Genomic DNA, 15,745 nt, shown 5'->3' with positions numbered 1-15,745 from the left:
GAGTGGTAGCTGCTGGAATGCACCACAATCGCTCACAAAACTTCCCCCTGCATTCTGGAAGTCAGTGGCACCGCAGCCACGCCCCCCCCCCCTGCCCACAGTGCGATCGGACGGGTGGCAGAACAATGCTTGCATTTTGTTCCACTGCAAACGCAAAAAAATAGAGCATGCAGCATTTTCCGTGTTTGCAGTAGAACAGAACGCAGGCAATGTTTTGCCACCCCTCCGATCGCAATGCGGGTAGGGGGGCGTGGCTGCGGTGCCACTGACTTCCAGAGCGCAGGGGGAAGTTTTTTGAGCGATTGTGGTGCGTTCCAGCAGCTACCACTCTGGAACGCACCGCAATTGGTGTGAAGAAGCCCTTACACACACACGCAACAGTGAAGATTTTAGAGCAGCATCTACACACACACTTTACCTCCCCCTCCCCAGCATAGGTCGTGTGACTCTCACCTCTGCACCCCCACACAACATAGTTAGGTGTGAGTCTCTGCCTCCCCCAATGTTGGTCAGTCTGTCTTTCACCAAACCCCCCACACTGTAATGTCTGCTGGAAAACTTACCTTTCACACTCCAGCGCCTCCGCTCCACCCTTTAAGCTTCTGCCGCGTGAATAGAGGCTCCGCCCCCTAAAAAGAAACCTTCCTGCACGTACTCAGCTAGGTAGCTAGCAAGTGCAGGGAGGAGGGGGTGCAGGACATACAGTACACACAGTAAACGACACGCATTACTATAACAACAACAAAAAACGTAAAATGAAAAAAAAGGCCTCAGTCATGAAGGGGTTAAATTAAAAAAACTTTGTTTTGCCTTTTTCCTCCGATCTATTGCATCTCAGTGCTGCTGATCACCCCCTGCGCATTTCGTACACTTCCTGTGTACATTAACTTGCTTCAAAGGCAGCAATACACCATTGTTCAGGGTGGACTTTCTGATAGTGACAATAATGAAGCATGCCTTCCATTAAGCATTGGCTCAGGAGCTTATACTCTCCAATAGAAACACATGTGGCAGAATGGTAACACAGGAGCATTGTCACCACATAACAAAAAGTGGCTGAGAAAGGCCATAATGGCAGGATTAGTGAGTGTTATGTCAATGAAAGCTGCAGATTTTTATTGTTTAATACGTTTATATATTAATGATTATATTTAAATTTTATTGATTAGGTTTATTGCGTCATTTACCCACCAACTAAGTGTCCGGAACCAAGGCAAGTCATAAGAATGGTAGACATTGTATCCAATCATAATGATCTCCTGGAAACACTTAATCTGTACACACATCACCTGCAGAAAAAATAAAAATAAAATATTGTAAAATAGTTTTAGTTTAAGGAAAAGATGAAATAAGAAAAACAAGAAAAAGCACTTACAATCATCATGAGCACGATAGGTCCCAAGTAGATGATGATGAAGAAAAAGCTAATCATGGCTAATGTTAGGATGCCTCTGACCCACCAGTTTTTCCATCTGTATGGAAAGAAGAGAAACATAGAACACAATTGTAAGCAGACTAGAGTTTATTGTGTACAGTTCAGGATCTTAAACTTCTGGCCCTTGATAGACTCAAATATATATTTTAGCTGGCAGCTACCCTCAGAATTGATATGTTTAAAGCAGCCTCTCTCAACCTTTTTAACATGGGGAAACCCTTAAAATAAGGCTCTCCGGTCTTGAAAAAAGCCCTGCTAATAATTACAAGATCTGTAGCTTATGGTATATAAACGTAAATAGTCAATTATAATATAAAAATAAACCTAAAACAAAAAGTCATGACTGCTCTATATGCAAAAATTATTTGTATCAGAATGTTACAAATAATAATAATGGCCAGAAAATAAAAGCAGACAAGGAGAATCGTAGTGTTCCCTCAGTGATGAAGGGCCCTTTTGGTAAACAGTAGAAGGACCCCCTTCCATTGATGGAAGGCCCTCTTTGGTGAGCAGTAGGAGAAGGACCCCCCTTACACTGATGGTCATTGGGAGAGTCAGTGTGAGAAGGGCCCCATTACATTGGTAATCAGTAGGAAGAATGCTCCTTACATTGGTGGTCAGTGGAAAGAAGCTAAACAGATCATTGTTGTCTGTGGTTATTTATCTTAAGAGTCTCAAATAGCTCAGTGGTCAGAAAAACCTCTGGAGGAACCCTGGTTGAGAAAAGGTTGGTGTAAACTGTAAAAGGCCTTTACAAAAAATGGAAATCCTTTTCTGCAGCAACACACAGGGAATCTGATCTGCCTCAGTTCAGTTGTAGGTGGAATTGAGCAATGAAGGAATATGTTTTTATTGATGCCTGTGTTCTCTTTGGGAAGATCTTCTTTCACGTCCTGTCCTACATACAGAACAGAAAATAAGTAGAATCTCCCCAAAGGAACCAAAAAGCTTACCTTTGACACAGGTGTCCTTATTGTAAGGTTGCCGTTATATCACCTTCAGACACCATACTGATGCACGCCTTTAGTTGGGTGCTGGAACAAATGGTGGATGGCGCCACAGAATACCAACAAAGGAGATGATTTTTAAACTCTCACCGTCTTTCCTTGTGATAGAGAATCTTCTCAATGGAGACACAGGCAGCAATAAAGAAAACCTGACAACGGCAGCTCCATACACTGACCCAAATGAGAAGAAAAATACATTTTGGATTGAGTTCCTTTCTATGAGCTAAATGGCAGTTGCAGATTTCATCAGCAGGTGGCAAGAGAATTTTTTTTGCCATAATTGCTGCTGTAAAGCTAAATCCACCTTACCAATCATTCAGTGGCCACTGCCCCTCTTGGCCAATCCCACCACTGGCTTCAAGTAGCCCATCGTATAGGATTCAAAATATTAACAACATACAAAGTCATCTACAGCTCTCCCCCTGGCTACATCATCCATCTCATCTCAAAATATTAACCAAACTATCCACTCTGCTCCTTCAATGACCTTGTGCTCCCCAGTCACCTCCTTCCATGCTGTCCTCCAGGACACCTCCAGAGCCTCTACCATGGTCTGGTACTCCCTACACCAGTCTGTCTGGCTAGCTCCTACTCTGTCCACCATTAGACAAATTAATCCCTTAAAAAATTAATCTCTTCATGAAAGCCTATCCCACTTTATTCTAATAACTGTATTTCTACTTCAGCTCATCCCTCACAGTTATTCCTTTTAGTATAGCATGCCCCTCCTTTTACATTGTAAGCTCTCATGACCAGGGTCCTTCAAACCCGCTTGTATGGAATTGTAACTGTATTGCCTCCCTTTATCTTGTAATGCGCTGTGTAAACTGCTGGAGATTTATACATCTCGAATTATTATAATAATAATAACAATACTATTACTCTCTTCCAAAATTGCAGATATCAAAAAGCAGGTATCTGATGCCTTTACTCTGTCCCAGGCAGGAGGAAAGGGAAGGCAGGATTGAGTTTCAGGGTAGCAAGCGATCACACACTTTTGCTGATATAAGGCATCATATTTCTCAAAACGGTTTCCACAGGCAACATTGGGTAAAGTAATAATGCAAGTGAGCTCCTACTGAAGCGACTAACAAAAAATATCCTTCTACCAGTCAAAAAAACAGCAGATGCTTATTTGGCACTGCAAAACTCAACGCTGTTCATAAAATGCATACATTTTGTCCAGCAAGGGGTAATTTAGAAGAGCTGCCCTGTCACCAGATGCCACAGACAGCAGCCATGCTTGATAAGATCACAGCAAACAGACTTCTGTGCCGTTACACAATACTGTGTTATCAAGGCAGCCATGGGGCTCATCTCTGTCCAGCTGATAACTATTCACGATCTGAAACAGAAGCCTGGGCCAGGTTAGGACTTCGAACACCTGTGTATTCATTTACATTAATAGTTCAGAGCACACAAATCTAGAAAGTGAAGACTCAGACCAAAAAGAAAAAGTCTGAGACTTGGATAAAATAACCGAATATATCCTTGCGGCACACTAAACCCTGTTAGGCATATGGCCTAACAGGGTTTAGGTGAGAGCTATTGAGACTCCTATACTTGCTCTCCTTACGCTAGACTTTGCTGGCCCCAGGGGCAAATCCTAGTTCTTTCATATACAGTATAGGCTAATCAGAATTATATGAGCTACCTAGACTCCTATGGCCAGCTAACAGGAATTAGGTAAGAGCTATTAAGACTTTAATACTTGCCAAAATACGTTAGTCTTTGCTGGGCCCGAGGGAGGGGGGCAAAACCTGGTTGTACAGCATACCGTATAACAGGTATCGGGTGAGAGCTATTGAAACGTCTATACTTGACCTCAATGCGGTTCTATCATATACAGTATGGTCTTACCAAGATCAGATGAGAGTTCCTGAGACTCCTATACTTCCTCTCGGTATGTTGTACTTAGTCAGCCATAGGCAGATCCTGGTTCCATCGCACACAATGGTGAACCAGGATCTGCGAGCGATGGCGAGAGCTAATGTAACTTTTACAACTGCTTTGAGTACGTTAGACGTTGCTGGCCCCTGAGGCAGATTCCAGATCTACAACATGGAGTCCAAGGCCGACCATACACCTATCTATTTTTTCGTTCAATCCGTGGGCTGAACGAGAGAAAAAAAAATAGATCTGATTCCTCTATCAAAAACTAACAGCGTGTAGATCCAGGAATCCCGTTGTTTACACTGTATTATGACAGGTGCCGCCCCACCTGTCGGAAAACCCGACCAGAGCGGGCAGCTCATTGGCTGCCGGCTCTGATCGATAGAACATTTTCCGACCAGCTCCTTCGATCACCTGATCGAGGGATGCCGATCAAAAGGGTGCCGACAGCCACACACGCTGTGCGGATTTCGGCCGGTTACGTTGTATGAACACCTTAACAGGGATCGGGCGAGAGTGATTGAGACTGCTATACTCGCTAAGTACAAAGCTACAGTGAGAGGGGAATCATTTGTTATTCTACCTGGGGCCGGATGGAATTAATGAATGTTTTACTTGCATATGCAAAGTGGCTACTTTTGCAATTGAACAAACTACATAAAACGCCTTCAGCACAATGTTGTATAGTTTACCATATGCTGAATGAGAGGAGATTTTCAAAGGGTTAGGATATCAGATAGAGGTCATCACAGGATGTGATTTTTAGTGATTTTTTTTATATTGTATAAATAAATAGGTTTGGTTATATTTAAGAACCTGGCTGACACCTGCATATTTTAATTGAAGCAGCAACAGCCTGTAAAGTGACATATTTGGGGTTTTTGATCTGTGTTATTTTGTAACTTCGTGTTGCACTCTGAAGAAACATGATTTGCACTTCCCTAAGTGTGGTGGAGATGTAATGTGAAGCATTTCCTTTTTTTGTGAGTAACTGTATTACATTAATATCTCTCCGCACAAAACCAAGGTCCATAAAAATCCAACTTTATTGTTGTAAATTCCATACAAAGTTCAAAACCATAGTATCTCTCCCACTCCAACGCCTCTCATACATTTTACCACCTGGGCTTAATCATAGGAGGTAGTAATAGAGGGCATAACCTCTATGATTAAGTCCAGGTGGTGAAACGTGTGAGGGGTGTTGGAGTGGGAGAGATATTATGGTGGTGCATACCTTGTATTTTGAACTTTGCATGGAATTTCCAACAATAAAGTTGGATATTTATAGACCTCGGTTTCGTGTGGCTGATACAAGAGATATTGTTGGACAAGTGGGAGCACACTGCAGCCTGCACCCGATGTCTGTATTGATCTGCAGTCTGGGGCAATTGGAGCGGTGAGTCTTTTGCTTTTTTGTATTATATTAAAGCTGAAGTGTGGGAAAAAAGTTCACTGTGGCATTAGCTGGGTACCAATAGGGTAGCTCTAATGGTGTGCGGCCTCACTGGTGACTCCTACTTCCTTCTTGAAAAATGTTATTGAAATGCAGCCTCTGATGGCAATGTGAACCCCAAATTCTAGGCGTTGAAACTGACAGATGGGGCAGGAGCACAGCTATCACAGCATGCCGCTATCTGCACAGCTCCTCCATTCAGAAAACTTTAATACTTTTCAAAGGATACAAAGCATTCTGTGATTGGACAAGAGGTGTATGAACATCACAATCTCCCCTTGTCCAATCACAGGACACCTTGTACATTTTGAATAGAATACAAGATGTTTTCTGAATGGAGGAGCTGCAAGGAGAAGGCAGAAGTGCCACTCACAGTCATAAATATTACTCACTGGCTACTCATATACAGTTGTGTGAAAAAGTGTTGGCACCCTTCCTGATTTTTCATTGTTTTGCACGTTTGTCACACTTTAAGGTTTCAGATCATCAATCAAATTTAAATATTAGTCAAAGATAACACAACATGCAGTTTTTAAAGGAAGGTTTCTATTATTAAGGGAAAAAAAGTGTCGTCGTCGTCCCCTGTTAAAACATAACTTAACTCTGGTTTAATCAGTATGTGTCTGAATTACAACAATTCTGCAAAGATGAGTGGACCAACATTCCTGCACAATCCTGTAACAGACTAATTGCAAGTTACGTTGCAATACTGTCTGGATCTGCCCAGCTGCGTGAGTGACAGCTGGCTCTGCCTGTCTAGAGGCACAGCCAACTGTGCCAGCCCCCTCCCCCGTCCGTTAAGCCAGCCAGCGCTGGAGAATCGGACAGGGGAGGGGGAATCCCTGCAAGGAGCCCTGAGTGACAGTCAAGGCTCTCTGCAGGCACAGGATCGAGAAGTGAGCGAGCGACGGCAGGGGTGTGGAAATTTTAGAAAAAACTACTTGTCCAAAGACTAAAGCGGGGGCCGAATCTACTTGTCCCTCATGGCAATCTACTTGTCCTGATACAAAAAATAATAATTTTAACCAAAACCGTATTTAGTAGTGCTAAGAAGCGCTTCTCATTGGTCACTGCCGTCAGGTGGCCGCGTTTACCAACGAGTGCTTGCAATTTGCTAGCGAAATTCAGAATACATGGAACAGGTACAGATAGTACACCCATACTGGTGGACGGAAAGGACCGTTTGCCGAAAGGTAAGTATAGTGGGAGGGAGATTTGTGCGGGTAATTCCATTTTCCCAAATTACTTGGCAAAGTAAATATACCCTTTAGGGTTGGTGCAGACTTGTGGATTCCCGGGACGTGCGATCGCGTGCGGTGGCATACAGCGGTTGCATCTGCATATATGGGGTTACATCTGCGTGGCAATCGCTGAAAAAAAGGTAGATGTACCTATTTTCACGACATGCACCGCGCACTGTTTTCAACCGTGATCGTGTGGGATTGGCCGGGCTGTATTGCAGCAGGAAAACGCGCAATCTGCCTGGCACGACTGGGGTGTCATTAGAAAATAATGGCACTGATAGCACGATCGGCGGTGGTGTGCGTTTCTGTGACCACTTCACGGCTCCACGCCCTCCGCTCCATCCCCAGTTCTTAGCGCTCCATCCCCACCCCCCCGCTCTCGGTGCTCAACGTCCCCCGCTCGCAGCGCCGCTCTCGTTTAAGAAAAAAAAACCCAGCCCTGGTACTTGTCCGTAGCAGGGCTAAAAAATAGTGACAAAACAACTTGCCCGGAACTACATGTCCCGGGATTCGGGCGATACGAATTCCACACCCCTGGACGGTATGTGTTCGCTCACTTCTCGATCTATTGAGCCGATGTGTGACAGTTTCATTGTCACACGTCGGCTCGAACTAGGAGGCTGAGTGATTTTCACTCCCCTCATAGTTCTTCTTTAAAAAGGAAACAAACTTTAAGACTATGCACAACTTTTAAAATAACAAAGAGTTGCGCTGGGAGAACACCAAGCGCAGCATATTATTATTTTATTATGCACAACTTTTGCTTGGATGCATTAAGCTGAATTGAACACAGTTCATTGGGCTTTAAAAAATAAAACCTGGCTGGCTGCTTAATCTTACGCCGAATTTCAATTAACGGTTTTTGGGAAATCCGACCCGGCATATCCAACAGTGAAAAATCACACCCTGTTAACATGACCGATATCTACTTTGGAAGCAAGAAAGCCCCGTAAGAACTTACAAGTAAATAAAACAGTGCATGGTTATAACAAGCGTCAGTAAGAGTTTATTCTAACAATAATCTGGAAGAGATTTGTTTTATCATCACTGCACCATTTCATTAGAAGATGTGCCAGCTGGGGTTTAGCTGTGCAGTGGTTTCCCAGTAATCTGCTTACAATGCGGAGTCAGTCAGTGAACACATTCAATAGCCTGTCCTTGCATTTCTAGAGCAGTCAATTTCCAAGCAGTACAAATGTTACCAATATATTTTATCGGTTATCGAAAAGTGTACTTTCAGTTTAGTTTAAATTGCAGGCCTGAAATATGATAGGATAGATTTTATTTATTCTAAAAATAATAAACATTATTGCCACTTTAATTGAATTCCCACAATTTTAGTTATAGAAAACATCATCTCTTTTAGGGTCTATAAAATACATTTATGTGACCACTCTCTCAGGAATATCTTGAGGACAAGGGTTGCAGGGTGAGAAGAATACTCAGTTCCCCCAATACAGACATTTTCATGGAAACTGGCAAGCTTGAACCTTAAAAAGAGAACTATGGGGGGGCGTGGCCTGGACATGGCGCTGTAGAGACACACTTCAGGGGAGCTCTGTAACAGCCGTGCAGGACCTACGATTCCAGGTGACATTCAGCCCTACCCTCACTCACCCTCTCCATGCCCAAGGAGCAGAGGATACACAGCACTCACGGCGACCCCCGTACTCCACTGCTGTACGACTTTTTTGCCCGGAGATCTCCGGCCTCGGCTGCCTCGTCCCCATCCAAGATGGCGCTCACCCGATCTTCAGCGGCCGGCCTCCACTCCAGTAAAAAGCTGGGTTCCAGACCCCTGGGAGGCAATTCGTCCCAGACTCCTGACCTGGTGGATCCTCCCGACTTTGCTGGCTCCCAGCCCTCGAACCGGGCGCCGGGTGTGCCGCGACCGGACTCCCCGATTGGCCCCTCCCCTTTCTCACACATGGCGGGCCCAGATAATCCAGATGAAGGCTCCCCACCAAACCGGACTTAGACAACATGGCGTCATCCATTGTGGCAGCCCTGAAAAAGGAGCTACACGATCTCACCCACCGCATCACGGAAGTTGATGATCGCGTCACGTCGGTGGAGTCTGCCACTGCATCTCTGTCGGCTAGGATGGAGGCCCTGGAGGCGGACGCCCAGCTGACAAGCTCTCGCCTGCTCTCAATGCATCTCCGCTTGGATGACTCCGAGAACCGGAATCGCAGGAACAATCTGCGCCTGAGGGGCATCCCGGAGGCCACGGCTGGCATCCATCTCAGAGATACTGTGGTGGCCATCCTCAACACCCTCCTGGGTAAACCGCATGACGCAGCCTTGGAGCTTGACCGGGTACATAGGGTTGCTGGTGCCCGTCCCCCTACACCTTCCGCACCAAGAGACGTTCTATGCAGGGTGCACTTTTTCGCTGTGAAAGAGGAGATCGTCCGTCAGGCCTGGAGACAAGGCCCTTCTGATTTTGATGGCGCTACCATTCGCATCCTGCCAGACCTCTCCCGCCACACTCTTCGCATGCGGCGCTTAGTCCGTCCTCTGTTAGACCTCATCCGCTCTACCTCTGCCACATATCGTTGGGGGCACCCGTTCCACCTCATCGTCCGGCGAGATGACTCCACCTTTCAGCTACACACACCCGATCAGCTGCCGGCCCTGTTTCGTTTCCTAGATGCCGACCCGGTGGACATCCCCAACTGGCTTCTATGCTGATCTCGCCCCCCTCAGAGTCCTATCCAACATTCCTGGCCAAATGGGAAAGTGACCTCAACACCTCCTTCACACCAGTACAGAAAGACCGCATACTACATCTCGCTCACCACTCTTCCATCGCCTCTAAGACTCAGGAGTTAGGATACAAAATAGTCTCCCGGTGGTATTGGGTTCCAACTGTCTTACACGCCATGTAGCCCCACGTCTCACCATTATGCTGGAGATGTCGCACCGCCCCAGGCACGCTATTGCATACTTTTTGGTCTTGTCTCCTACTGCTCCCTTTTTGGCAGGGGGTGACTGCCACCCTGAAGGACCTGGTAATGGTGGATCTGACAGACAACCCCACGGCATGTTTGCTGCACTTAAACAATATGTCTCTTGGGAAATATAAAAAATCCTTGTCTCGGCACCTCTTGAATGCTGCCCGCCAGTGCATTCCATTACTATGGAAACAAACTAGCTGCCCTACCCTTAGGTCGTGGTTCACTAAGGTCGACGAAACATATCTGTTGGAGGATCTCACCTCTACGCTACGGAACACCGAGGAGCTTTTCCGGTCCACCTGGAGACCATGGGCCCTCTTCCAAGGTACGGATGCCTACCATCAGGTCATGCACGCAACGCCCTCCTAAGCGGTTTCGTTAGACACGCGCCCAAGGCACCTGATCCACAACCATCTTTCATACCCCCTGGCTCTTCCGTGCTGCTAGTTTCTTTTCTCCTTTTCGTCTCTCCCACACCCCACCCCTCATGCCCGCCTTCCCGCTCCATGCCTGCCTTCTCCCTCCCTATCCTTACTCTTCTCTTAGACATCGACCACTTACCTAGCCATATACATCTGTTTTTGTGTATTAAGAAATGATGCCAAATGTAAGTGCCTCTATCCCATCCGATAGATATGTTGTACAAAACAACTTGACGTGAACGCTACGTTTCCAACCTGCCTCTATGGTGCATTGTTTTTTGCTCCTTGATAATTTTTCTTTTTCATGCTCGAATTTCACCAAAGTTGACTTCCGTGACGTGCCACGGTTCCCTTCTTTTCTCGTTGAGACGATCAACCCCCTCCTCCTATCCATATTGTATGCACTATGTTATATAGATGCACCATATACCCCAGATTGTTATGGGGATGCTGTCATGATGTTGAGGCTGAGCCTCCCTGTACCATTGTACCATGCATATGTTCAATAAAGTTGACTTCTGATAAAAAAAAAAAAAAAAGAGAACTATGGGGTAAGTGTTTTTCCCTATAGTTCTCTTAAGGGTCACGGGAGGACATATACTAGCGTCCTCCCGCAAACCCAAAGCTCAGTAGATCGCGAGCTACTGAGACGGCTGCAGCCGGGATGGATCCCCGACAATGCTGTCGAGATCCGCCCAGCTGTGTGAATGACAGCGGGCTCTGCCTATCTAGAGGCAGAGCCAGCTGTACCCGCCCCCTCCCCCGTCCGTTCCTCCAGTCAGCGCTGGAGGATCGGAGCGGGGAGGGGGGGACCGTGAATGACAGTCACCGTTCTCGGCAGCGACATGATCGAGAAGTGAGTGAGCGACTGTGTGTCTTCGCTCACTTCCCGATCTATTAAGCCAACGTGTGACAGTTTCATTGTCACACGTATGCTCGAACTATGAGGATGAGTGATTTTCACTCACCTCATAGTTCTCCTTTAAGGAACGAATGATTCCAAGACATGTATTTTGCTTGGAGGCAATATACCTACAAGCGACTTCTATTCTAGACTCGCCGGCATCATTTAAAGTGTATGTAAACCCCAACAATGACCTTCGCTTATTTGGGTTGCCAGATATACAATTGAAAGTGTTTTGTTTGATCTGTTCAATAATAGCAAAACAAAAACAACAAAAAACACTGTTGAATCTGGAAGTGGTAACCCCGTAACAGGAAGTGCCTACACATTGACCTTCATGGCAGAATCACTAAGTATTTTCTTTACTTAAACCTGCTGATTTAAAAAGAAACCATCTTTTGAAATGACATGAATATATTAAAGTTTACATGAGACTAGTGATTGGATTTAGACTTGCTTTTAGTCACTGCATTAGCTAAATAGGAATTTCTAAGGGTTGATATATGCAAACTTCTGCTGCCAACTTGTTTTCTGGAGGTGTAAACCCCATGGATATCTTTCTGAACTTTGCTTCTCTACTGACAAGCAAGTCACGGACCCAGAGCAAGCATGGACACCTGGCATCCACACTGGCCCACCATGTAGTAATGGAAGCAGAAGGATGACGGCCTTGGAACGTTCTCCTTTACAAATAGTCAGCAATGACAGCTTTAATATTTCCATGCTGTGACATGTTACTTTGAAGGAGAAATGTGAAGGAGGATGAATGTCCTACAATGGACATGACATGCCAGGCACTCCGCTAGGAGGAAGGCCAGGTTTTCATGCAAAGTGGCGGATCTAAAAATAACCATTTTTGGCACAAAAAAATGTTAAACGTCAAACTGAAGGATGATTAATGTTTTAGAGGAGAACATCCTTTTAAAAAGGAAGCATGAATGTATTTAATACTGAACTGAGCTATTCTCAACAAGCTTCTCTATAACCCTAAGGAACCGCCAGGGGTTGCCAGGTGTTCCCTGAGCAGTTGTAAACTGACCTCCCATCTGATTGTGCCTGCACAGTTCTGGGCCAATTGTTAAAGTCAGTGGCATGTCTCCAATGATCATTCTAGCTGTCTGTAAGGGAGGCATTTCTCCACTGACAACTGATGTAACAGTCAGTCTGTGTTTCTCCTCTGGCCATTATTGTCATTATTCACTTAAAGAAGAACTCCAGACAAATAAAAGTGGATCTACCCCAGCACTGCAATGGTTACATGTTTGTTCTGCCTAGGGAGTTAAAATAACAAAGATATACTCACCTGAACCGCAAACCTGGCTTGCTCTTATACTGATGCCTTCATCCTTGCTCACCCACCGCTCCAGCAATGGACCGTCCCTTGTCGTTCTCACATCCTATACACTGTATAGAACGTGATGACTCACAGGACCTTAGACCTCGGGTTTGGGTGAGTAGAACTTATTTTAGCTCTCTTGACAAATCGAGCACTTAACCCTTGCAGAGGTAGCCCCACTACAGTTGTTGAGATTTTATTTGCCCGGATTTCTTCTTTAATTTTGTGATTATTATAGATATTTTATGATTAGAACTGAAAATAATTTTTTATTTATAGCATTTTAGTGGTAAAATGATCAAACACAATACACGTGTCAAATACTCTAGGTATGCCATATTCTTTATGATTATTGAACATAAATGTTAAATATGCTAGGTATGTCATATATCATTTATATTTATGAGGTAGGTCATATTTAATAATAATACCAAAATTATGATAAGTATAACTTACTGATATTAATGAAAAAATTAACTGCAGATAAAACTTTTAGCAGGAATACCCCGATACCTGTACATTATTTCAAGTGTTCCTTCAGAGTAAAACATTGAGAAACGCTGGTCTGAATACAGGATTCATGCATCTCCTTAATTAAATCTTGGTGCCTTTGTGTATTTTTACCAGATCTGTGCAGTAATTCATCATTAAATAACTCCTCTGTGTAGGAGCTTCCTGTAATTAGACCGGTCACTGCTGCTCTCTCTCCTTGTGCAGGGTGACTGGTCTCGTCTCCGTCCCCTCCTGTCGTTTTCTATAGGCAGCCTGTAGTGGGTGGATCCTGTTGGGTCCCTCTCACTGCTCTGATCTCTATACAGGCTATGTACAGAACAGTGATGTCACCATTCCTTTCACAAGTTAATATTTGGGTTTGCTGCACATAAAACAGGTTTACATTTTATGGGGCTATTGAGCAATATAGTCACATGAAACTTTTTGCGCTCAGAGTTCAGCTTTATTTGCTCTTCCCTGACATTATACTATATAAAAAATGTCCACAATAGAAAAGAAGATAACCTGGATGACAGGCTGGACAAAGCTCTGTTGAGGACCTCTGGAGTGTCATCAGTCGGAGTGCCTTGTTGAGTACTGGCAGGGTCAGTTTTACTGTCGCTGTCAGATGCCGTCTCGCCATCAAGTTTGATATCAGGTTCAATCTCCTAGAAGAAAAAGAAACACGGTTCACTTACAAACATAACCCATACCTTCTGTACAATACGATTATGAACAATGGAGGTTTATCAGGCACGATAGGTAAAGACTCTGCCACTCAAAGCTGAAAGCTATTTATATACACAATAGTTACATTGGTCTAGTTTGGGCCGATGTAAGAAGATATATATTTTTTACCTATATCCTATGGGGATCCTATAAAACACTGCAGTAGCCGGCACTTCTGTAGCTGGTCCTGTATGGCTCTGAAAGCACAGGGGGTTCCTCGCTCGGCACAGCGGCCATTCAAAGAACACCTCTTATTTGTATTAATGAATACTACTAGGCTTTCTCCGATTGGATGAGGGGCACTGCCGTTAACGTCACAATCCTTAACATCACACCATTCCCCATCCTCATCAAAAACATAACATAGAAGGGGAGAGCCAAGTAGGATTCTATTTTCTCTGAGGGAAGGTAAATGCACAGTGTGACTTGTACCATTTAAAAATGTCCTACAAAACATGCGTCACTGCTAGTGTGAGGCCTTGCACATTGCTTTGCACGCGCCAAACATAAAATATATTGATGATGCTAAATCCACTTTAAAGAAGAATTCCAGAATTTTCAAAAGTTAAACCTTGCAGTGGGGCTACCCCCGCCCCCTCCCCCACTGTACTGCGAGGGTTAAGCGCTCGTTTTGGTCTAAGGGCGTAAATAAATATAATATACTCACCTGATCCTCAGACCCTGGCTAGCCTCTTCACGCCCTGCAAGGTCCATTCACTTGCATTAGACGTGAAGACGCCAGGGGACATACCACAGCCAGAGTCAGAGGGAGAGAGCTGAGCAGTCACCACCACAGGATTGAGGATCAGGTGAGTGCATCTTCTTTATGCTGTGCCCTAGACCAACATTAGAAACAGGGACACCGGCACTCCGAATGCATCTATTTATTGACGTAGATGCAGCATATCACACCAGTGTGATATGCTGCATCTACGTCAATAAATAGACGCATTTGAACCGCATTTGGAGTGCCGTGTTTCTACTTATAAAAGATTGTTATTCGTTGACCACCGCAGCACCCATCCTGATTTTTGTGGAACGAGCAGTCAGGAGTGCGATGGGTCCATGATTTTCGGTAGACCAAAATTAGCCTCACTGCAAGGGTTAACTTTTGAATTTCCTGGAGATCTGCTTTAAAATTTCCTCCCAAAATGCAAAAGGCAGTTCTTATATTATATTTGAAAGATTGCATGACTCAAGCAGTATTAGATAATACAAGGCCAATGTTGGCTTGCCAGAAACATGAACATTAAAATAATGCTTTGCTGTCATTTGTATGTTGGCCTTGGAAGTCCCGGTTAGCAGGGGATAGAGCTCTGCCCTGCCAGGTTACTGTGACAACCTTTTCCCTGATGGCTTCTCTCCCCACCTCTCCACATTTGCCTATAATCCTCCAGATCTGCAACCGCTGCTGCCTGGAAACTACACGGGTTTATACAATCTATGTATCAACTGACAAGTGAAATTGTCAAATTATGCCAGACATAAGATAAGATCTTATATATGCACCATGTCAACATTCATTCACATGCACGTGAGCATGTTCCATGCATTGGTATGTGTATAATGGGCTCTGTAAGGAAGTGATGATGACATTGCTTGTATTATATCAACCAGAGGTTCTGGGGAAGCCTAGGGTTCCTGCAGATGTTGCTAGGGGTTTCTTGATCTGTGGCTGATTGACCTCTCATGCCATGGTGCCTCCATAATTCCAGGTCCAAACCCTGCACTCTTCCAAACCCCGGCACGGTTGGCACTCTTCCAAACCCTGGCACAGGTGGCACTCTTCCAAACCCCGGCACAGGTGGCACTCTTCCAAACCCCGGCACAGGTGGCACTCTTCCAAACCCCGGCACAGGTGCTCAACCTT

The 15,745-nt window shown here is 44.9% G+C and overlaps 1 protein-coding gene across 1 annotated transcript in view; it reads right to left on the bottom strand.

Annotated features, from left to right (window-relative positions):
- The window catches only part of CDS2 (CDP-diacylglycerol synthase 2), a 76,598-nt gene that overhangs the window by 33,773 nt on the left and 27,080 nt on the right, over nucleotides 1-15,745 (bottom strand). The window contains exons 2-4 of the mRNA XM_018572128.1: nucleotides 13,672-13,814; nucleotides 1,376-1,472; nucleotides 1,192-1,289 (exon numbers count right to left, since the gene is read on the bottom strand). Of these exons, the coding sequence (XP_018427630.1) occupies nucleotides 1,192-1,289; nucleotides 1,376-1,472; nucleotides 13,672-13,814 (338 nt within the window). The remainder of the gene's footprint in view (nucleotides 1-1,191; nucleotides 1,290-1,375; nucleotides 1,473-13,671; nucleotides 13,815-15,745) is intronic.

This window comes from Nanorana parkeri, unplaced genomic scaffold (assembly GCF_000935625.1).
Source record: "Nanorana parkeri isolate BGI_ZX_2015 unplaced genomic scaffold, ASM93562v1 scaffold1942, whole genome shotgun sequence".
Taxonomy (NCBI): Eukaryota; Metazoa; Chordata; class Amphibia; order Anura; family Dicroglossidae; genus Nanorana; species Nanorana parkeri.
Note: the sequence above shows the minus strand (reverse complement) of the source record. Positions and strands in the feature narration are given on the sequence as shown.